Here is a 25,256-nt window from a genome sequence, read left to right as displayed (position 1 = left end):
GTTTGTAAAGTTCCCTAACTGGGTGACGAAATACTTTCATAGATTTATCATAGATATATAGAAAACTAAATACAATGGTCCGACAACAAGCACATAGAAAAATATTCCTGAGTTCCGCTGGTTCGTTCCGTGACTTCGTTGGCATAGCGTCTGCCACGATTTGCTAGAAGACGTCAGTTTGAATCCGGCCGGATCGAAAGATTTTTTTCACCATTTTATTTTTAGCTATATTTTTTTGTTATCAATTAGCTATGGACTAAAGAAAACACTAGATTTTTTCAGAGGGCTCTCGATAGCCCGTTTCGCGCGCTCGCCGCCCTTACAAATCGGCGCGTTTGACATTAAGGGCCGTGGGAACGCAACAATACAGGGAAAATAAATAACCGTTATACTGACGAGACTCTCACAATGTGCGTAACAGTAAGAAAACTGTATTTTAGTCCATAATTAAGCCTTGTGAGAGTAGGAAACTTATCGGTCATTGATTCTAGTTCATATGCGTTAAAACTCGTTTTATCACAAATAATAAATCTAGTAGTAAAAGATGGAGAACAAGCCTTGGCATACTACAATTATTTATGATGAAGCTATAGAGATCTCAGTACTGTCAATTGAACCATGAGATTTTCTTTGTAGTTACGGGTAGGATACCCTGTATATGTAGGATACGACGTGACGAACTTGAAATTGTAGCGTATCTAAAGGGTATCCTAGTTAGGGCTCCGGCCAACAACATAATGTTAAAAGTATTGTTATAAGAGTTGTATGTGAAGGAAATAAACTTTTTTGTATTATTATTATATTTATTTTAGACTCTCGCCTCTCCCAAGGTCTAAAAGATTAATTTTGAATGCAATGGCACAGTCGGTCGGGTCAGGGACTCAGGTTTAAGAACCGGTGAACAATACGTGCCGTATCGAGCAGGACCGCCTTATTTGTACTGGAAGCGACACGCTACAGAAATCCAACCGCGTCAGGCTGATAGCAAGGCTGACTGAAATTAACCCTTTAACGGACAAAACAATTATTATTATTATTATGTCTATTTTAGAATCTCGCCTCTCCTAAGGCCTAAAAGATTAATTTTGAATTTTGAGATGGGACAGGCGTTATTTCCCGATATTTCCCGGCGGCATTTATTATTATTATTATTATTGTCATTATAGGATGGAAAAAAATAGCCAGCCTTACAAAAACTTTAAAAAAGCATCTACTCTATGGTCACATAAGTTCCTCTTTACCTTTCGTCCAAACATTTTGAAAATAAAATTATTTACTTAAGTATTACAATAATAACAAACATTTACTATATTATAAAAAAATACTTACCATTTTGATGTTTTATGTATTTTATAAAATTTTATTAATTACTCAAGAAGTGTTTCAAACAGTGTAAAGCCAAAGAAATTGTGTTTCAAACAACGATATCTATATATCTATATACTTTTAAAATATTCGTAAATTGATAATACGTTTTCTGTAATACGAATTACTATGAACAAGTATTGAATATGGCTGGAGTAAGTAAATGATAAATTATTTGAATAGTACGTTTTAAATTTTATTAGACAATAAGTCGAAATATACACGTAAGGTACTACAATAAAAGTGTAAATACTAGAAAATAGAACTACGATTTAATTATATGAATAAAATTGGGTCTCCCCGCTAAGGTGCCCAAGATGCTGGCAGCTAACGCGTTGGGCAACGTAGCTGCCGACCTTAAGGTTTCCCAGACAGCCTATTAATTTTTTCGTACGTCGAACTGTGTGATATGTTATAATGATTGAATATTAAATGCCACTGTGTCCGAACGGTTACCATGTTGGACTGTCACGCAGAGGTCCCGGTTTCGATTCCCAGGATGGGAGATATATTTGTATGGCCTGCATTTATTTCTCTCGTAAGTTTGGGTGTAATTTCTGGTTGTCTATGTGTGTGTCCGTGGTACCTGAGGTATAGGGTTTTCCTAATGAAAAATAAACTTGCTGTTCTTGATAGATAGTAGATATACGCTTCTGTAACAAGATCCGGTTGATATATAAAATCTGCCTTTCACGAAGATTATTACTATAGTGAAACAAAAAGTTTATACTAAAGGTTATATAACCTTTACTTCTGCGCACTTGGACGACAAAAATCCGTGGTAGTAACCCGTTTAGCTCATGGAGAATGTCTCGATATCTGATGTTTCAAAACAAAAAAAATATATTGTTAATGTTGAATGTTAATTTAAACAAATGTTATTTACAAAGAGCTACCCATAGTTTAGAATTTCTTGCTCATTCTTCTCAGGGTAATCTGCCTTAGGAATGAGCGGTAGAGTTTAGCCATGGAGACGATTTCAAGTGTAATAATGCTTACCTATGAAATAAAGATTATTTTGAATTTGAATTTGAATGAGTGTTTGCGTTGTTGTTAATACAAAGATCGAACACTAAAAAAATTCCTTCGATCCAGCTGGATTCGAACCTTCATCATACCGTGCCTGAGGCTATACCAACTACGGATCGATCCAGCAGACCTTACGATTTTTTTTCGAGTTTCAGATCTTATTTTTTTTTGTTTCTGTGTTTCCTAAAATCTTTGGTTACATCTTCCGACTGTTACGCCAGGTAGACCCCCTAAGCGATCCGCGAAACCCAAGAGAAATAAACTTTTATGATGTGCAGCAAGCAGCTGAACTTTTGGATTTGCTCAAACCATTTGTTCAGAGAACAAATTGCATTGTGAGTTTTTAATTTTAATTGGAACTTTAAGTACTTTCATTTCAGTTTAATTATTTTGTTATATAATTATGACTAACTAGCTGGTGCTCACGAATAAATACCTCCGTTCGTCTGCATAGAATAAATACTTCCAGGAGCCTATAGCACTATACCTACTAATAATTGTCATAGTTCTATTGGTTCTCCATACAAACTGTCATGCCCTGTTTCACCTCCTTTAAGATTTATTTTTGCGACAAAAAGTAGCCTCTGCCCTTTTCCTGTTAGGTTCCATATCTATATCTGTACCAAAATTCAATAATATTGGTTGAGCGGTTTAGACTTAACAGACTTTCGCATTTATAATATTAGTTTGGATAAAACTAGAGTTGTTTATACTCAACTATCACAATCTCCTAACTTCTGTTTGTTCAGAGTCTAACATTTTCCTTCATTCTAGAATTCACATTGTGAAAACCAATTTAAGATGTCTCTTTATTACAAGATGGAAAATTTGCAAAGATCTGGAAGGTTAGTGTTACTCGTAGGAGTACTTACATTATTATTACATTACATTACATTATACTTACATTATTATTATATACATCCTTGTTTATTACTTTTTTAAGAGCATTTCATATTAAAACAGTTATTTGTTGCGATCAGTTTCAAATCGAGAGGGATTCTTTGCGGTCTGCTTAGAGTGCCTGAAAATACGAGAAATAATGGTGTGGTCATAGCATCACTCGGGAATGAAGCATTGGGTTTATGTTATTTTACTCACGAGAATAAAATTCCAGTCATCGTAGTGATGCCAGTGGACGTACCTTTAAGTCTAAGGGAAAAAATAACCAAATTAGGAGCGACAATAATCTTGCATGGCAGAAATCTGAACGATGTCGATACGCAGGCCCGCAGTGTGGCGCATAAGAACAAACTCGTCTATATCAATAGGTTAGACTTTGAATTAATCTAAAATAGTTTTCTAATCTTGTTCTACATCATAATAATATGTCTTGCTTATTTTATTAGTCGTGATTATGTTGACATTCTGGCGGGATATGGTACCATAGCGCTGGAAATATTGCAAGATATACCATTGGTAGATGCTGTCATCGTCCCTGTCGGTACAGGAGGTCTCGCTGCAGCGATCGCAGTAGTTATCAAACACAAGAAGAAGAACTGCTTAATATACGTTTGTACAGACCATTTTATTCTCATCAATAAATTCCTTTTTAACCGACTTCAAAAAAGGAAGAGGTTCTAAATCGACTGTATTTTTTTGTTTGTATATTATACACGCGATTACTCTTTTTTATTTTTTATTAATTTGTGAACTGTTTTCCTCAGTAATGGGTGGGGTGCCGCACTAGTGGTCCCATTCAAATTTGAAGAAAATAATCCACTGTTAAGGGCGGCAAATTAAGGGATTATCCAGTTTATTGAATTTCACTTTTCATTAACCGATTTCAATAAAACTTGGTACAACGATATAATTCCAATGAAAGTAAAATGTTATGGGGATCTGATGATGGAAATGGCAGACAGACGAGAATAACTCCTCAACAGTGTACTTGGTGTAACGGACTAGCGTCCGCAACTCGACGTCAAAGCGCCTATTTTGCTTGTGGTGGGTGCAGGATACTACTCGTGCCACCCAAGCTCCTCCAGGAATCTCAGCAACCTCCTCAGTTTGCTGAAGACTTCAGAGAGCGACCTCGGTACTCCAAGGTACTACGCCCTATACTTGGCCACGCCGGAGTAGGTACTATAGAAGGATGTGCGCAGCCGTTTCTTCTCCCTCCATACACGCTCTGCATAGAGGGCTGTCTGTGATATCTAAATTGAAAAGGTGTTTATTGTATAGACCATGACCCATTAGGGCGGCAGTTAGAGTGCGAAGCTCTTGACTTTTGACTTTAATTAATTTTCGAGATAGACTGGCGTTGAGCGTTTGGAGAGCTTCCCTCGCCTGTCTATTATACAAACCGTAAGGGTAGTCCATATTATATATATACATATTATTATTAGAAAATTTTGTGCCTTTATGTATAGTTGTTCTGGACCATTGGTGGGGGAGAGACACTTTGGGTTCTGGTCCTACAGCGTTCGGCTCCTACTCTTTTCTGCCTAGTTCACCTGCTGCATCATTGCGACGTGAGCCGCTGTGTCCTTTAATCCACTGTAGAGTTACATGATTGTGTATACATACTTCCATGAGTGCTTGATGGCATTCATAAATGAGCCTTGAGTTTATGTCATAGCTGTTCAGTGCATGAAGTACTGACATGCTGTCGTAGAGTATTCGAATGGAGTGATCCTTACTCTTCTCGCTAGGATTGCTTCTGCCGCCAACTTGATACCCATGCATTCAGCCTGGAATATTGTGTTGTGGTCACCAAGCGGTGTTGATATCCTGATATTGAAGTCTTCTGGGAATATCCCAGTACCTGTACCTGAATTTGTTGTTGATCCATCAGTGAAGACGAGGACTTCTCTTGGACTCAGTCCTTCGTTGGGATCTTCAAACAATTGTACCTTGTATTTTTTGTCACAAATGTATTGTTTTGGGATCCTGTCCAGCCCGCTCTAGTACCGGTTCCTCATTGATAGTCTTATAAAGGATTTCTGTATGTGGAATTGTCATGTGCTTCCAAAGGCTGGCTGTGTTTAGACACACTGCTGTTGACGCCGCTTACTGTCTCATGAACAGTGGGCGGGGTCGCAGGTCCTGCATCGCTTAGAGGGCCGCAGTTGAAGTTGTCCTCATGCAGCTAGTCGTCGCCATGCAAACTAGTCTTTGGAATTTGTCCAGCTTGTCGGTTGCGGTCGACAGTTAGGTTCGTGACCACCATACTATATACATATATATTACTATACTATGTGTATATATTTATATATATACTATCGCGCCGTAACTGATCATGGGTCTTATCACCAGCAACAGTGTACAGCAGCTAGCTTGCGTTTGGGTTCTTATCATTCGTTTTGACGAGGACATCCATGTAAAGCGTTTTAGTCGTGTTAGAAGAAACCACGGTAGCGAACAAAGCGGAACTAACTAACTTTTGAGGTCGGTTTTTCAAAATAAAAAGTTATAATATTTTTTTACTGATTCTTAAGATATCAATATTAATGTCTCTTCAAGAACGTTTCAATTTTATGGTGTAAATGGTCGTGTTAAGAGTTGTATCTATGTTACCTTACACCTATCTTTACACTCTTAGAACTATGCATGCGATGTATGTTTAGGGTGTCCAGCCAGAAGAGGCACGAGCTTTCTTTACTGCTTCGAAAAGTGAAGACGCCGCCAGGAGTTTCGTACCCGAAACGACACTTGCCAATAGCCTAACAATGTCAAAAGTAGGAGCCAACGCTTATCATAATGCACTTCCTTTACTTGACAAAATGGTAAGTGCTTAAAAATGCTTCCTTCTCTTATTTAGAGCAAGTGTACGGTGTAACGGTGGGCATCAAACGATCCAAACGTTACCTAATCTACTAACTGATCTGTGCTTCAACCTTTATTTGTAAAAGATTTTTTAGATAAATTGTTTTCTAAAAGGTTGTTTTTGATCAAATATTTTTGGAAGGTAAACAGGAAAAATTTATACATCATTCTGTCTTGGCACAAATTAAATATCCTTGTAGTATAAACTTCTTGAGTACCACGATGTTTTACTTTCATGATATTCAATTATTCTTTGTGAAATTACTCCGCTAGTTTGTTACAATTGTTAACACAAAGATCAAACACTAAGAAAAATTCTCTCGATCCAGCTGGATTCGAACAAGCTCCTTCTGCATACCGTACCTGACACTTTCCCAACTGAGACAGGCACGGTATGCTGAAGGCGCTGGTTCGAATTCATCCGGGTCGAAAGAATTGTCCTTAGTGTTAAATCTTTGTGTTAACAATTAAATATCCTTCCTACTTTATCTCCTAAGTTGCTGGTAAAAGAATCATGGATCGGCCAGGCTATGTTGCATATGATGGAGCACGAGCGCTACGTCGTGGAGGGTGCTGCTGCTTGCCCGCTAGCCGCAATTATCGGACAACTCGTACCGGAACTCAAAAATAAAACGTTACTAATTATTATTATTTTATTGCACATCAAACAACCATTACAGAAAGCTAACAGAGAAGACAGAGGTTAACATTTAACGTAACCCGTTTGATATAAATTATATTATGTCGTTGGCCGAACGTACAATTGCGCAAATCATGAGATGCCTAGGCATTTTATGAAATAAAAAGGAAAGTAAATTAATTTGCTATTCTGCGAACCCGGTGAAGGTTAAATCGTGTAAAATGCTGCTATTATAATAGTGATAGCCGAACGGTTTGACCTACCGCCTCTCACGAAGAAGGTCGTGGGTTCGAACACGGGCTTGGACCTCGTGACTTTTTTGGAATTTAAGTGCGAAATTTTATTTGAAATTTACCATGAGTTGATGAATTTAGATGAATTTAGCATGAGATGAAGGGAAACATCGTTATGAAACCTGCACACATCTGCAAAGCAATTTAATGATGCGTGTGAACCTCCCAATCCGCGTGGGAACTTTAGCCCAAGCCCTCTCATTGTGAGAGGAGGCCAGTGCCCAGCAGTGGGACTCTATAAATAGGATAAGTATTAGGTATATTATAAATAAATTATAAAAAAATTGATACATGTGTAGCTATTTTACACGGTTTAACTTTCACTGTGTTCGTGGAATAGCAAATTAATTAACTTCCATTTTTATCAACATAGATTTCCACAAAGCAACACCAATCTATTAATTACTATGAAATAGTGATGCCTTCTTCTACAATTGGCTGACAGCATACAAAAGTTCGTATACTTTATATGTTCAATGTAAGTTAAATGAAATTAATTCATAAATTAATGATTTCGAAATTATCTTTATTACTTTTTCACCTCACTAACTCGGAAAAGCTTTCTTTCTCATTAGAAATCTGCGCGCAAAAGCAATTTTTGCAAGGTGTCGTGGAAAAGGTTTTTGAAATTCGAACTTGACGATGGACTGTGGTGTACCTAGCTTTTTCTTCCGATGAAAAAAAGATAATGACACGTCCAACTACGCGATTTGTCGTACATTACCTACTCATTTATGTATTTATGTAATATAAATCAGTTGGTATATTTTATTCTTATTATTGTTGACAGTAAATTGACAATGATAACTAATTGTGTTTATTCAATTATTATTTTATTTCGTCGATGAACTAAAGTAATTTCAATAATCACTTAATTACACAAAATAAAAGAAAAAGCAAGAATTAAAATTGATGAGATGTATAAGATAAACTTTAACTGATGTTTTATAGTTCAACTGTTTTTCCTTCATCTACCATTTTCCTCGCTTTATTGAGCTGAAAAGTGTGTTTGGCTCGGCAGCGTTTTGCATCGTGCCTTGAAACCCTCGCTACGCCAGGAATCTATTTTTGAACCAATCTTAGCTTTCTATTCGCATGCTCAGGTTTCAATACAAGCACGCGCGTCAAACAGCAGCAGCTTAGCAGCCTTGCATAGCAAATAACTATTAATTTCTTTTTAACAGAGTGGTGTGCATTGTAAGCGGAGGTAACATCGATAGCTTCCTCTTGTCTCGTTGTTTGCAATTTGGCAAAGCTGCAGAAGCACGTTTTCTCAAATTTACGGTTAAAACATTTATAATAGTGCTGAGAGCAAGAATTTCTATAGTTCAGACGAAGCAATGAAGCTTGAAAATCTTTTTAGGTGGAAATAACTGATACTTCGCTATCTCAAGCGGATTTGTTTGAATTGCTGCGAAAGAAGAATTACAGCGTTATTGACCAAACGCAAGAGCATAGATGGACAAACGGGGACACTTATAAATGTAAGGTGAGTTCTTTACGGAGGTACTTACGACAAATTCTTGAATAAATAAGTAGTGCCTACCTAACACGTAGATTCCTAACGCTGGTAACATGCTATCTTAATCTGTTAGCATGTTTTTTGTTAGCATGTGTCCTTTTTTTAATTTATTTAGAAAACCCAATAAGTCATACACTTAATACATACAATTTTGATTATGCAATTCAAATGTAGTAGTGCTAAAGTATTGACTCAATTAAAGATTGCCACCACATGCCACAGTCAAACACAGTTAGTTATTTATGTACATAATATATATAGTTATTCACACTTTTAATTTTTATAACAGCTAACGTTGCACTGCCAAACACATGATCTTGAACATGCCTTGAAGCTAAGAAGACTTATACAAAAGACCTATCCATTGTCTTCAGAATTCGAAAATGAACCCTTCGTCGACAAAAGGACTTGTGAATGTTATGCCTATAGTTACACACCATATATCCCCAAACCACCTGTTGAAGATGAAGATTAGCTCTATCTAGAAAAAGAGACCTCCAAAAGATCAAGTACGTCATCTGATACTGCGATGGAACCCACAGAGGTGCTTAGAAAAATGATGAATACTCGTAGTCTGCCTACTTTGAATTGGTCATGACTTTGAAAAAATACCACTTCCGCTAGCAAAGTGAGGGTGGTAATACTAATTGCATCGATAATGTTCTCAGTTACAAAACACAGACGGTCTCTAAAGTGACGATTTGGTCCCTTCTACTTACTTAATCGGATTCCATGATGAAATACATAGTATATATCCATTATGTTGATTTTTTTTGGCTTCTCTCGGAGAACTGTGCCAGTGTCCAGTCCAGTCATTGGACAAAATACTGCCCGCGGGCCAAGCCCTGCCCGCGAAGAGCTTTAATTCGGCCCACCAATGTCCCTTCTAATGCAGGAGTGTATGGCCCTCAAAAATATATCTAGACAGCCTTGTCGATATCACCAGCGCCATATATGAGATATTTATAAAAGTATTATGTCACCCAGTTAGATACCTTTACAACTACCAGCCCTGGCTAGTGACGTCGCTATTAATTGTAATTAAATATTTATTAAATTGACATTCAATTATTTTTTGTGAAATTACCCCACTACTACGGCTACGGCTAATAAGTCGTCGAAAACCAAACACAAAGATTCAACAACAAGCACATAGAAAAATTCGTGAGGTCCGCTGGTTCGTTCCGTGGTTTAGTTGGCATAGCTTCTGGCACGATTTCTTAGGAGACGTCGGTTCGAATCCGGCCGGATCGAAGGAATTTTTTCTAAGTGTTCGATCTTTGTATTAATAATTATAATTTTAAAAAGTTTTTTTTTCATTCTGGTTGTTAAATGTTTGATGATTGGCTAGTCACAGCTTAGAGGATGAAAAAAATAAAGGAAAGGAGCTGCCCTGTATACGGAATAAACGTACTTACCTAAACCAAAATTGTACCACACATATAGCGGATTTAGTGTTGTACCATAATCATAGATAAGTCAATATCGACACTACTTTAGCTACTGTAACTACTTTCCTCTTTAAATCATTTAGGCTTCAGTATCAGTTCCATGCAATATACTAAATCTATGGTTCCATGACTTGTTGTTTAATATTATATTCGTGAATAAAGTAGGTCCGTTATTTTCCGAATCAACTGCCTAAAAGCGAATTTATGGGTCCCATATTATATAGAACCCTCCAGTATTCATACTCATTATAGTCTTTGTGTGACAACTCTTCCACAAAAAAGAAAAAAAGATGTATTATTTCACTGAGATATTAAAACTATGGAGACGGCATATTTTAATATAGGAAGAATAGATTATGCATATATCTATGACATCGACACAAAATTATTAAAAAGCATTCTTTATCTTTCTAATTAATCAATAGCTGCATAAGAAAAAAGAGACAACGAATGTTTGACTAGTTCTAATTTGGCAACACTTTCGTATGACGTCATATGCTTGTAGCGTGCCCGGCGTCGCCATATTTTGCAACGCTTTCGAGGTAGATCTGCTGTCAAAGGTAGCTTGCTCAATTGTTTTTGCCGTATTTTTGAGAAATACATCTTAGAAACTTGGTATTGTGGTGACCTGAGTTGAAGAAATCATGCCCTCGTGTTGTATACAACAGTGTAATGCAAGAAAAAACAAACATCGGCCTGAATTGACCCTTCACAGGTTAGTGATCAGTTTTCGATGATCGTTTCTTATGTTCTAGGATTTTGTGTAATGTATGATCGCAAGTTGATCTTCTAACAGATTATTGAAACTTTTGATAGTTTTGTATGGCTTTTCACGTTGATATTTTCTTTATTTCATTGCATTATTTACATACAAATATAATATGTAAGGTTAGTGATGTACACATACGATAGCATTGTTAAAGTATCGATAGCGGCGTAATATTTTACTAAGTGTGTAATGGTGCAATGGTATTTTATTCTACAGATTTCCTGTAAATGAAATTCTGAAGAAGAAATGGATGGATAATATTGGCATTGAAAATATAAACCCCCGACATAAAATGTGGTATGTCTGCTCCATGCACTTCGATGAGTCATGCTTCAATAAAACTCTCGATGTGATAAGGTTACATGACGGCGCAGTGCCTTCTATGCTGGTAGGTTTTTATTATTAACATAAAAATATTTTCGCAAAGTAGTTATTTCGTCATCTCAGCTCGTTATAGTGATAAAATTTCGTATAGAAACTATTTTAATAAGTTAATTTTGTTCAGAAATGAATAAATAAAAATATTCTATGCAAAAACTTGTAATTTTTTTTACATTAACCCTTTTTATTCCTAAGAACAAAAATCTAGTAGTATTGGACTTAGCTTTGGTGCCAACATACTGATCGTCGATTAAAGCTATAACACCAATTGATCGACGATCGGTCGACTGGTATGATAGCTTTCTTTGAACTACGGTTATCGATACGTAAAACCTAAGTCAATGACCGATGTTTCGAGTATTGTCTAAGTACAAATGTCACATGTCGGCTTTTAAGGTTTATTACAGTTCTTCATTCAGTGTTATAAATAAAATACATAAATATGCGCAAGGATTTTGCCGCTTGATACGAATGGGTCATCATCGAAAATCTTATAATATCTATGGCATCGCTTTTCATTACTCGTGTATCGCTATCTCCAAGTTGTATCTTTGCCGAAACGGCAAAAGGGTAATGCGTAACACTTATGATAGATTTAGATGCTCTAAGCTTAACACAATGACAATAGGTACGTAATTTTGACAATAAAACGCAATAATATCAATACAGTATGAATATTGTTCAATTGTCAAAATGAAAGGTTGATCTTTGTTATTGAGTTATGCAATTACCTTCGGCCTATAATAGAGCATCCACCCTTTTTTTTGGCAAACCAACTCCTAAGATTAATCCATTTTGTTCTCGCCTTCCGCCGCGCTTCAATTTAAAGTTCTATTTGAACGCCCTTTTTTTATTAAAAAATAAGTGCGCATTTGACTTCCATCTCACCTGATGGAAAGTGATGATGAAGTCGACGATGAAGCATGCACACCTAAATAATGCCTGTTCACTCTCGCCTTGAAAAGGTCCAAGTTGTATCGTTCAGGGAACAAGTCAGCAGGCAGGGAATTCCACTCCATTGCCGTTCGCCATACAAATGTAGAAGCGAAACGCTTCGTGCGAATCTAGGAACATCCACAACATATGGGTGGAACCCCAGCCTACGTCTGGTCCCCCGATGATGGAAAGGGGAGGGCGGAATTAAATCGTGCAATTCACTCGCACACTCTCCGTGATATATCCTATAAAAGTGCCCTATATATTACAACAAAATAAATACATATCGTATATTTTATTTAGATGCTCTAAGATTTCATGAAGACGCGTTAACAGAAGAGCCACTGAGAATATTAAACTAATCAAGCTCATGTTGATTAAATTATCGATATTTGTGCAATGTGCATGTTGTCCTAAGTTACAACCCTAAAAAAAGACGGCTATTTTATGCGCCAAAATTGTGTAGGTATGCACGTTATTTTTGTTGGTATGGCAAGTCCATGTGTTTATAGGTCACTGTATTATTTGCTCTGACAATCGTAGAGAAATCTGACTAGATAAACTCGATCATTTTTTATAATTACACACGTAAAATAGTCATCTAAGCCTTACAAAAATGATTTTATTCTACTAGTATCTCTCTTGGAAACCATGGCTATGAAAAGGCGCTGACTCAGCATAAATGACACGGCTGCCCGCGACGCTGGTATTCTGCCAGGACCCTATAGGGACAGGGACGCCACTCGTAAAAACCCAAAACAAAACCAATTTAATTCAATTCAAATTCTAACCAATTCAATTTAACTCAATTCAATCGTATTTAATTTCATCCAATTTTTTTTATTTTTTTTTTTTTTCTCAAACACCTTAGCCACTCATATTTCCAATTTTTGCATATTTAAAAGATACTCTTGCAGCTTCTGCTTGAAAGTTCTTTTTGTGACGTTGTTACGGATAGGAGGAGGAATATTGTTCCAACAACGAGTGGCTAAGTATCGGAAACTCCCTCTAAATGCAGCGGTACTATGCCGGGGGGTTATAAGCAGAAACACCTTTGTCAACCTTGCTCCAAAGCAAGAGTTTACCGTGGATGACCAAGTGAGTTTCTCATACAAATAATAAGGTACGTGTTCAGTCGAACAACATCAAACAACAATCCAGCCAGATGCAATTTAAGGCGCCCACCCATCGTAAGCATGTCAGACTTATTTAGAAAAGGTGCCACCTCACTTCGAGGTGGTATTGAAAAACAAAAACATGCACATGCATTTCGCACTCGTTGCAGTAGTCTTTGCGTTCTTGCCAAAAGACACGGACCAAAGGCAGTGATACAGTAATTAAGTTTGGAGAGCATAAGAGATTCGCATAAGTGAATGCGTAAGTCCAGACTCAAGAAGCTACGAATGTTATAAATGATCTTTAACCTAAAAAGACAGTTCTGCACTACTTTGGCTATGTGCTGCTCAAAGCGCAGTCGACTGTCATAATGACACCCAAATTCTGAACCTCCGACACCAACGCAATACATCTACCCAAAACCTTTACTTGGGGCAAATGTGATTCTATATCCTGAATCTGTTTCTTGGAACCCATAATCATGAATTTGGACTTAGTGGGGTTCAATACAAGAGAGTTATTATCCAACCATGCAGTAAGACGGTTTAACTCATCATTGATCTTAGCGATGGCTTCAGCGGTATTCTTTGGAAAGAAAGAAAGGTATAACTGTAAGTCATCGGCATAAAGATGGTACCGGCAATACCTAAAACAGCTCACGATGTCAGATGTATATAAAATTATTAAGAGAGGACCCAAATTAGATCCCTAGGGCACTCCTCTGTTCACCTGCGTTTAGGTGGACGTCATGAAGCTACTGTCTGGTCTACATAACTTTACTTGCTAAGTGCGAGCAGAAAGATAACTTTGGAAGCAGTCCCAGGCCGTACTTTTAAAGCCATCTTCGTTTGTTCGCTCCATTTTGAAGAGTCAAATTTTAATAGAACTTTGAATGTAACTAGATTACCTACATGATAATGGAATTCCATCGTTACATTTATTGGTAAATAACTTTGTATTTAATTTTGATTAAAATGGCTCATTACTCATCATATATACCCTGACTTCACCCACTGCTAGTCCTATAGGCCTCCAAGTTTCTGTGCCACTCCTCACGATCCCGTGCTAATCTCATCCAGGTTCGCCCCCCAATTCCTGCGATGTCATCCGCCCATCTCGCCGCCGGACGCCCAACGTTCCTGTATCCAATCCTTGGACGCCACTCAGTTATCGCCTTACTCCATCTGTCATCTCGTCTCCGTATCAGGTGCCCTGCCCAGCTCCACTTTAGCTTCGTGATGCGGTTCCCCACGTCCTTTACCTATTACTTGCCTAGTAATAATCATACTTTGATTACAGTAAACTACACAAAGCACTATCTTTTGCAAACATGAAAAACAGTTTCAACATTCAAACCATACATTTGCATGTCGATATTGACTTATCATTATGCAAATGTATGGCTTGAATGTTGAAACGGTTTTTTTTGTTATGTTTGTAATTTGTATAGTTTACTGTAATCAAAGTATGATTAAAATGTTTAATTAAAGTAGATCAATATTCATTGTCATATGGGAATATCCCGGGATGATAGATATGAAATGTTGAATTTATTATTTAGCATTTATAAATGCTCACATATTACGAAAATTAGCATAAATCAGGAGATCTCTATGCATTTCCAATCTCAAGACTAACATTAGATTATTTTAAAAAGTTTCCAATTAGTTTCAGCTGTTTTTGTATTTATGTATTGGTATAGAATTAATATCAGTGATTTTGATTTAGGTGAATGTAACACTTCCATTTCATTTTTTAAATAAGTAAAATTACTTACATAATTGTAATAACATTATCGAAAATCAGATATAATTGTTATATAGATTTTAAGACTCATGGTTATTCACTAAATGATTATCACTAACATCAGGTTTCTTACCACGGTATGACTTCTTTTTATTTTCCCGATATTTCGGAACGGTTGCACGCTCCATGGTCACGGGTTGACTGCGACCATGCATGCAGTCTAGTCATCTTAGATTATGGAAACTAAAGGACATGTTATGTTGACAAACATATATAACAGACGTTATATGTATATGGTGCATTTCGACGTTGAAAACATAAACATGTTATGGTCTTTGTTTAACTATTGCGAGCCGTCTTAAGCCAAAAGAGATAGCATTATACTGGTCTGTGTCAAACATGAGAATCGTAAATACGTAACGTCATCTTAAATGCCAACCGTGTCCATTTCGCAGTACATGAGGTACATGATACGGTTGCCAAAGGGAAGTACATTTAATGTCAAAACAAATGTTTTTCCAAGTGTTTTAGTGAATTATTCGCATGTATTGTAATAAAAATGGACAAAAATATTGACAGTGAGAACAATTAAGTATTAATAAAAATTCGTCGCTGCAGCATTACGGGATGTGGCATTTGAAAAAGCGAAGATGGACCAAATGTAACATTGTACAGGCACGTGTTATTTTTCTGTCTATAAATTACATAAAAGCCCAAATATCTCATGTAAATAGACATATTTAAGTAGTTATTCATAAATCTTGCCAAATTTTGCTTTGGTTTCTTCAGATTGCCTGTTTGTTTGTATATTTTGATGATTATTGTTGACGATTATTTTGAGATAGTGTTGTTCTTGGAAACGTACATGTTATCGATATTCTGTTATTAATGTTAATTCATTACGAGGTTTTATTATTTTATTATTATTATTTTTACTGTTTCAAGTTTACCTACAAATCAAAAAAGAAAAAAGAATGGTTGGAAATCATACCGCCGTATATGTATATCGATATGATTACACGCTACTCTTAAAGTGTGAAAATCATAGCGCATCTAACCACCCAATTGTTACAAAGTTGCTAATATTTTTGTTTTAACATTTGCCTGACATCTGAATAGTAGTCGCTTCATTTTGAAGAGTCAAATTTTGACATACCTTTGAAATTAACTAAGATTACATGATAATACAATTCCATTATTAGGTTTATTGGTAAATAATTTTATATTTAATTTAGATTAAACAAGACTCATTTACTAGGCATTCTCAGTTCCTGAAAACAAAATTATCCACTCGTTTCCGATTTTTTCCCACTGACAACACTAACTACTAAAAATTCTTATTTTATATAGCCAGCAATATAAAGACCATGTTAATCTAACGTTGCCGGGTGAAGGCCAATACCAACGTATAGACAGCCTATTTGCCTTGCCATCGTTCGGTGTCACTCGCCTAGCTGACCGAGTGAATGTGAGCGCTAACGTGTACCTATAGAGCGTGTTTGACGTGGCTTGTCACAACTCACTTCGGAGAAGTGTCGATTTTTCTGCATAAATCAAAGGCGCTCGGACAATAGTAATCAATTGACATTGTATAATCAGACATTTGCATGCTATTTAATATATGCGAAACATGTTTATACTAACACTGTTCACATCAACAACTGTTCATCACAACATCTCCTGTTATACCATGTTTTAAGCAAACAAAGGTATGATAATAATATTATTAGTGATAATTTTACTACTTTCATTTATTTCCAAAATTAAATGGAAGTATTAAAGATTCACTTTAATCAGTCACTGATATTAACTCTATACCAATGCATAAATACAAAAAAGCTAACACTATTTGGAATCTGTTTAAAAATTTCTCTATGAAAATATGAATCTTGAGGTTGGAAATGTATAGGATTTTGTATTTCAAAGTTTTCTCTTTTTTGTATACTCTCAAATTACAAATATTAATTTTTTCTGTGCAAATTCACTTTTTCATAATATTTAAGTATTTGTAAACGCAAAACAATAAATTCAAAATTTCGTGTCACATTCCCAGATATTCCCATATAACCTAAAGTATTCCCAAATGGAATATTGATCAACATTAATTAAATGTTTGCATATCGATAATGACTTGTCGATAGATTATGGTACGACACTAAAGAAATCCGCCATTTATTCTTTAAATTTTTGTTTAGGTATGCACGTTCATTCCGTAGTTAGGGCGTTCCGTAGTTATTAAGATGTAACATCTGATTTATGTATGTCAATATAACATGTCCTTTGGTTTCCATTATGCCTAGAGGATGGAAAAAAATAAAGGTAAATATTTGTGATCTATGATGTAGTAGGTAGATTGAAGTCTTTGAAGACAACCAAATTTACATCATCGACACATTTTAAGGCAAACAAACCTTAGAGGATGGAAAAATAGTCTAAGAAACACACCAAAAAAGAATCAAATAACCATAGATTTAGTAGCTATAATGAAAATAAATAGAAATGAATTCGTGGAGATAAATAACAGCATATTTTAGCTTAAGAAAATTACAAGAAAGTAACAAAAATGGCGGCTCCAGAATGGAAGGAACAAGAGGTAGTTTTATTCACAGAAGGGCTAATTATTTATTTACATTTCAGTTCTAGCAATAACTCAACATTATTTTTTGTATGTTCTCCCAATAGGAAAGCACACGTTTATCCAATCCAAATTGCGAATGGCATCTTGAGTACGAGAATATATTGAAAGCGGAACAACTAATAAAACCGCACATCTTAAAGACCAATTGCTTGGTAAAGTGTTTCACAATAAATGTATAATAATGATTGTATAAAAATTGTTAACATAGATGTTGCAAATTTCAGGCATCACATTATCAAAAAGAGTTTACAATGTCATTGTATTACAAATTAGAGTCCTGGCATAAATGCGGAAGGTTAGTTTAATATAAAAGAAAAGCTTAGAATGAGATAATAAAAAGAATAGTAACAATCAACCATCATATATAAATAATCATCAACACTATATTACTTTCTAACGTTATTCTCTTCAACAGTTTCAAGGAAAGAGGTGCTCTAAATGTCTTGTTGCAAATACCAAGAAAAGATGTTAAAGGAATAATAGTCGCTTCCCTAAGCAACGTTGCAATTGCTATGGGCATTTGTGGCGCTAAGCTAAATATCAAAGTCGCTGCAGTAATACCTAACACCATTACCCTAGCGTTAAAGAATAAAATAAGTGACTTGGGCGTACAAGTTATTGTAGCAGGAAACTCATTATTGCAGGCACAACTTTACGCCCAACAGCTGGCCGAGAAGAACGACCTCATTTATATTAACGGGCAAGTGTTTGGAGTAAATAATAATAATAATAATAATAACGCACACACTCAACATAACCCCGCACTAGGGAAATCCTGTGTCGCGGATGCCATGGACACACACATAGACAACCACAAATTACACCCAAACTCACGAGAAAAATAAATGTAGGTCTTACAAATATTTCGCCCGGCCCGGGAATCGAACCTGGGACCTCTGCGTGGCAGTCCGGCATGGTAACCGTTCGGCCACGGAGGCAGTTAATACTTAATACAACTAAGCTATTTTTGTGGCAATAAACAACCTTGTGCCAATATAAAAAAAATTAAGGAAAACAAATAATTGTAAACCGGGACAGTTAGGAAACATGCGGATAATGTTTTCATATCATTAAAATTTAGAGCATATAATAGAAAATGTATTCATTCCCACCTACAACTATATGTTTGTTTATACTCTTTATGGCTGATCCTTTTATTACCAACGGACAAAAATAGGAATATTAGTAATAGTTTAGGGTACATATTGTCGGAGATAGGAATGGTGTTCAATAGTAACTTTGGAATAATAACGAACACACTCATAGCCCTGCATTAAGAAAACCTCGCGGATGCCATGGACACACAAACAGAGAATCACAAAGTCACGAGAGAAATAAATGTAGGCCATACAAATATTTCTCCCGGCCCGGGAATAGAACCCGGGATCTCTGCGTGGCAGTCCAACATGGTAACTGTTCAGCGACTGAGGCAGTTATGAAATGAATTTGACATTGAATTTGGAAGAAATTACGTACACACTCAACATAGCCCCGCACTAGGGAAACCCATTGCGGGTGCCATAGACAACCACAAATTACACACAAACTCACGAGAGAAATAAATGTAGGCCATACAAATATTTCTCCCGGCCCGGGAATCGAACCTAGGACCTCTGCATGGCAGTCCGGCATGGTAATTTTAACCGTTTGACCACAGAGGCAGTTTAAAAAATTAACAGGATTTTCGTTTTGAAAAATTTGTTTCTATACTTTTTAACTTGTGTCACCAGGCGTGATGATCCACGCATGCTAGAAGGATACGGCAGTATAGCATTGGAAATTTTAAGGGATATTCCGTACGTGGATGCTATAATAGTACCTGTAGGAACTGGAGGACTCGCCGCCGCTATTGCCACCGTTGTTAAACACGATAAACCTGACTGCCTTGTTTATGTTAGTAGATCATTTGTCCAATCTACTTCCGTTATTAATCATATATAATTTAACTGACTTTATAAATTAAGATCTTTCAATGTTCCCTTTTATTTAGCTGTATGTTGTGTACAAACGTAGGACTTGAATTAAGTACATAAATTTAATTTAAACATATTTCTTGTACTTCTCTTGGAGTACTTTTTATGTATATGTTTTAGGGAGTGCAACCTGTAGCAACACAAATATTTAATTTATACAAACGAGATCTAGAACAGCATTACCAGGAGATTCTGTATATACAAGAGCGTGAATACGAAGGTGCGGATGAGGAAGAGCTCGAGGAGTTACGAAATGCCGTTACACAAATTCCAGACGAGTACTCACCAAAACCAACACTAGCCGACAGTATTGCTGTTTCGCAAGTGGGAGCTAATTCTTATGTTACCGCTGTAACTCTTCTTGATAGAATGGTAAATTTTTTAATTAGTCCTTAGTCGTTATCAGGAATATGTTGACCACAAGTACAATAATTTCAACTTCTAAAAATAAATCCTAGACTTATTCGCACTTTACATAATTGTTATGCTATATATATATATATATATATATGATTGAACACAAACAAAATAAACATTAACAATCATTTCACAAGGTATAACACAAAAGCACGTAGAACATAAATTAGTAAACACTGATATAAACACTATTAGTTGAGATGTGTATAGATTTGTAATCGACATTTCTTTAAATTCGAGAGTATTTGTAATGTCCTTTAGTCCAAGTCCTCCCGCAATCTTCTTGGGCTGCCTCCTAATCGTCGTTAGCCGTTCTCTGGCCTCCACCAAGTGACTGTGTGAGCCCATCTCTGAAGGTGCATGCAAAAGACGTGTCGAGAATATTAAAGATATATTTAAAAAGTGTTTAAAGAAGTACATACCAAATATGCAGACACTGGTACATTTTTAAAATATCATGCTTCACAACCATTTTGTCGCCAATATTGAGAAACTCTGGATTTATTCATGAATTCAGAACCCCACTGTTGGGTATAGTAGGAACACTTTGGGACCACACAAAGTCCATGGCTCCAAATGGAGCATGTAGAAAACTCAAGAAAAAGGGGAAAACCATCATTGTTTTGCATAAACTAAAAGGAGGTGTTTGGCATGTTATATTTATATGAGGATACTAATTGTGTTAACTCTTTCAAGGACAGCAACGGCGTTTACCATACAATTGAATATCAGAATATGATAACACGGGGTACTTACCGCGTTTAGTTACCGCTTACTGCCCCTCCATAAAGAAGTACCAACAACGTACTTACAAATTTCATTCATTTAATTTACATTGAATATTTTATATTGCATCGACATAAGAGCTACGGCATCGGCACACAGAAAAGTAGTTAGTGACATTTTTGTGAGCGGTGCTATTTAAATACTGTCCATGAACGGGTTAAGGAATGACGCATTATCCACGTGTATTTCTGCTAAAAGGTCCGTGTCGAAGAAGAATCTATAGCTAAAGCTCTGTTACACATTATGGAAGTAGAGCATCTCGTTGTGGATGGAGCTGCTGCGTGTCCACTTGCAACAATCATTGAAAATCTTGTACCAGAACTGAAGACAAAAACGTAAGAGATACGTATAATATTATTACATTAAGTATATTACAATTTTTTGTGTTTATAAGTTACAACTCTATAGGTAACCCACAGCCAATATTTTGCAAGCAATCGCGTAAATGATATACTACTTAAAATAACCGCATTAATGCATCCTTGAGCGTAAACATCCCAGCCCAGGAGGTGAACAAGCCAACAGCTCTGGTACTTGCCTGGACAATAGCGAGGGTACTGTACGCGCACCTGGGGGCGCTCACCCAATACACTAGCCTTTTAAGAACCGGATGAAGTCTGGGTCAAACGGGCTGATCTGGGATCAAAATTGACTGATAAGGTCCCTGTGGATACTTGCTTGCATGGATAATAGTGTCCTTCCTGTCTAACCAAAGGTTGATAGCTGGGTATTTATAAACAGAACTTAAGTACGTAGAAAAATATGGGACTGGCCTGGTAAAATATGAAATTAATAAATTTTAAATGAACCTTAACAAATCTCTACTACCTGTACACTGTATTAATGATTTTTTTTTCTTTTTCGCTTCAGAGTTGTGTGTATTCTGACTGGAGGAAACGTAGATTGTACAGTCTACGCGAGATCACTGCACAGGGGAATGTCAGCTGACCGTCGTCTTGTCAAGTTTAAGGTATTGTTTTCAGTTAATCGTTTAGATTGGTTTGTCTAAGAAGTCTGTTCTTACTAGTTCACTATAGGCCAAAATCCCAAAGGGCTGGAAAGTTTATATTATGCTCGGAACGGGTATCCACGCCCGACGAATTGCCAACAGGTACCTATCCAACGGTTTGCACGGTCGGTGATAAATGAGGAGGTACCGAGTTCTTTTTTTTTTTCTTTTTTTATAATATCAAGTGACGGGGCGAACAAGTCGGGCGTCTGATGGTAAACTACACGCCTGTCCACAATGACATTATACTTGTAAACAAGCTCACTGCCTGTTCATAACAGTTGCAGTACCACTCAAAGTTTTAAATCGCAAAGATCTGAGGGGCACTGCCACTGCGCCCATCACCTTGAGACATAAGTTGATAAGTCCCATGTGCCTGTAATTTCACCAGCACCCTTACCCTTCAAAACCGGAACACAGTAATGCTGACGTTACTGCTTGGCGGCAGAAGTAGGCGAGTTTCGTTCGTAGGACCAAAAACGGAAATGAATTTTGCTAAATTGTTTCTGAATTGTTCTGTGTAGTGCCCCAATGTGCCCCAGAGTGAATTCCTTTAGTCTATTGCAGAGAATTCCATAGTTAGAAAGCACATAATTCAAGAGAGGTTGTCTGGCACATTACTATTTTATTTTATTTTTTATTTTTTGATAATAGTGATGTGATTAGACTGAAAATCTGTTCACCGATACAATACAGATTGGATGTAAGTATTACCAGTTATCAAATTCGCAAGAAAATAATATTAAAATCTATTTACAGGTACAGATAAACAATTCTATAAAGGACATTTCGCGAGTATTCAAAATTCTGTCACTTGGCGGTTACCGCGTAGTCCAACAAAACCAATGTGATAGATGGATGGATAGTGATACTCGCAGATTAGAGGTTGGTACCGTGGTACTACAATGCATTACACTTGCAAATTGACCAATAGGGGCTAGAGTGATGAATGATATATATATAAATGATATAGATATATGATGATATCTCTTAGAACGGCTTATCTTTTCTATTACAACAGGGTTATAAAACCATTAACACAACAACAATAACAACTGCCTCCGTGGTCGAACAGTTACCATGCCGGACTGCCACGCAGAGGTCCCAGGTTCTATTCCCGGGCCTGGAGAAATATTTGCATGGCCTATATTTATTTCTCTTGTGAGTTTGGGTGTAATTTGTGGTTGTCTATAAGTGTGTCCATGGCACCCGCAACACAGGGTTTCCCTAGTGCGGGGCTATTTTGAGTGTGTACGTTATGTTGAGTGTGTACGTTACGTTATTAACACTTCTTTTACTTAAAGCGTACACGGACTTGTCTTGGTCCATCGTACTAGTCATGGGATGGCTAAATGCTTTTTCTATTCTGGTTTTCTATAATTTCTTTACTCAACAGGTCGTTTTTTTAAGGTACGGTTTTTCAGTAGGTAGTTCATAAATTACCGACTGCCGACTCTTTTCTTACTTATTCAACAAGTTATTTACGCATAAAGATTACCAAGTGCCAATGAGTAAAAGTCATGTAACAGTATTTAAACTAGTAGTTTGCAATATTCAGATGGCACGTGCGTTACCGAGACGGTTCACTCTTTTGTTCTATTATACCTACATACTAAGATGAACCGGTGCAAATAATATTTCGCCAACTATAACTAAGCTGATGTTCCACCCCTATTCCAAAGAGTCACACGAAGCGTTACGCTTCCCCATTTATATGGCGAACGGCTATGGAATTCCTTGCCTGCAGATTTTTCGTTGAACGATATAGCATGGGCTTTTTCAAGGCGATAATGTATAGTCATTATTTAGATGTGCATGCTCGAACGTCGACCTCATCGTCACTTTCCATCAGATGAGAAAGAAAAATTTAGTCTAGCACACAATATAAAATTCAAGTGACGTAACATTGCGGTACTACGTAAAAATCGAAATCATTCTGAAATATAGTCCATAATAATAATAATAATAATAACGCTCACACTCAACATAGCCCCGCACTAGGGAAACCCTGTGTTGCGGGTGCCATGGACATACACATAGACAACCACAAATTACACCCAAACTCACGAGAGAAAGAAATATAGGCCTTACAAATATTTCTCCCGGCCCGGGAATCGAACCTGGGACCTCTGCGTGGCAGTCCGGCAGGGTAACCGTTCGGTCACAGAGGCCGTATATTTACTTTTTCATCTAATATTGAAAAATATATATATGATATTTATATAATATGGATAAAAGAATATTAACTTTTTCAAATATATTACAGCTAGAGATAATATGCCAAGCCTCGAGTCCTGAACACGGATTAGAGTTGAAAAAGATCATGGAAACGGCTTACCCGTACACTGTTGTATTTGAAACAGCACCGTTTAACATACATCCTCATTGCTCGTGCTTCAAACCACTGAAAAGTCTAATGATGTAGGATGCAGGTGGATTTTGGTATTACTTACCTACCTACTTTAATTCAAAACTACTACCTATAATAAAGTATATTTTTATACCTTGCTTTTTCCTTTACCTATTTTAGATTTCCCCTAACATATGGATAAGAATAAAAGAGATACAAAAATGTTTCGTTGATTGATTGATTGAGTTGCGAAAACAATGAATGTTTTTATTAAATAAAACCAACTTCTAGTTTTTGGAGTTCTATCTATTTGCCAAGTTTTATTGAAATCGGTTAACGGGAAGTGGGTGAAATCCAATTAACCATATTCATCCCCTAATTTCCCACCCTTATTTCTGTGATTTTTAATTATTGTATGGTATTGGAAATATCTGATGTTTAAGACTGTTTTTTTTAATAAGATCTATATTTTTATCATTAAACTCGAATTTTATTTTGTTCACTGTCGATGGCGGCAATAAACAAACATTAATTGGGATTTTTTTTATTCCATGCATTATGTATATTGTCCAGTTGCCGAAAATGACTGATCAGAGAAAATGACGAATTGTGCAACTTGACGAATTAAAGATTCACATGGGATTGGCAAATTCCAGAAATTGACTAGTTGGCGAAAATAGCATATTAACGGAAATGGCGAGTGGTCCCCTAATTAGTTTTTTACCCAACATTGCCACTACTTGGATACCCATCTGTCACCAGTGGCAACTAGAGATCTTTTTATCCCATTTGCCACCACCTGGTAACATATTATGGGTTTTTTCCCATTTGTTGCCAGTGGAAATCACTACTGGCAACAACTGAGATTTTTATCCCGTTTGTCACCACCTAGTGACATTTGGGATTTTTTTTTTCATTTGTCGCCAGTACAAATCACCACTGGCAAAAACCTGACATTTTTTATCCCGTTTGTCACCACTGGCAACATATGGGATTTTTTTCCCATTTGTCGCCAGTGGGAACAAAGGCAGTGGTGACCACTGGGAATAAGCCCGTTGACTCTCTTTCGG

At 36.6% G+C, this 25,256-nt stretch overlaps 2 protein-coding genes across 4 annotated transcripts; both read left to right on the top strand.

Annotated features, from left to right (window-relative positions):
- Positions 1–2,615: 2,615 nt before the first annotated feature.
- LOC113226315 (L-threonine ammonia-lyase-like) lies at positions 2,616–9,638 on the top strand. 3 transcript variants are annotated; one of them, XM_026458899.1, is made up of 9 exons: positions 2,616–2,729; positions 3,169–3,239; positions 3,509–3,662; positions 3,741–3,903; positions 5,961–6,119; positions 6,657–6,793; positions 8,277–8,376; positions 8,456–8,581; positions 8,904–9,638. In XM_026458899.1, exons 1-9 carry the CDS (start codon positions 2,662–2,664, stop codon positions 9,087–9,089), a joined length of 1,164 nt encoding a protein of 387 aa, XP_026314684.1. In that variant the 5' UTR covers positions 2,616–2,661; the 3' UTR covers positions 9,090–9,638. The 3 variants fall into 3 exon arrangements, with proteins under 3 accessions (XP_026314684.1, XP_026314685.1, XP_026314683.1); XM_026458900.1 differs by having other exon boundaries at positions 3,449–3,662; positions 8,989–9,638; XM_026458898.1 differs by having other exon boundaries at positions 3,449–3,662.
- A 4,753-nt stretch (positions 9,639–14,391) lies between these two features.
- LOC113226317 (L-threonine dehydratase catabolic TdcB-like) lies at positions 14,392–24,314 on the top strand. The gene is made up of 10 exons (XM_026458902.1): positions 14,392–14,474; positions 17,696–17,803; positions 17,876–17,946; positions 18,067–18,351; positions 19,382–19,544; positions 19,745–19,996; positions 21,026–21,162; positions 21,698–21,797; positions 22,596–22,721; positions 24,103–24,314. The coding sequence occupies exons 3-10, from the start codon at positions 17,903–17,905 to the stop codon at positions 24,259–24,261; spliced, it is 1,266 nt and encodes a 421-aa protein (XP_026314687.1). The 5' UTR covers positions 14,392–14,474; positions 17,696–17,803; positions 17,876–17,902; the 3' UTR covers positions 24,262–24,314.
- Positions 24,315–25,256: the final 942 nt, after the last annotated feature.

The sequence above is a fragment of the Hyposmocoma kahamanoa genome, unplaced genomic scaffold (genome assembly GCF_003589595.1).
Source record: "Hyposmocoma kahamanoa isolate Upper Pololo Valley unplaced genomic scaffold, ASM358959v1 187, whole genome shotgun sequence".
Taxonomy (NCBI): domain Eukaryota; kingdom Metazoa; phylum Arthropoda; class Insecta; order Lepidoptera; family Cosmopterigidae; genus Hyposmocoma; species Hyposmocoma kahamanoa.
The sequence above is the reverse complement of the archived record's forward strand: the minus strand, read 5'-3'. Positions and strand labels throughout refer to the sequence as shown.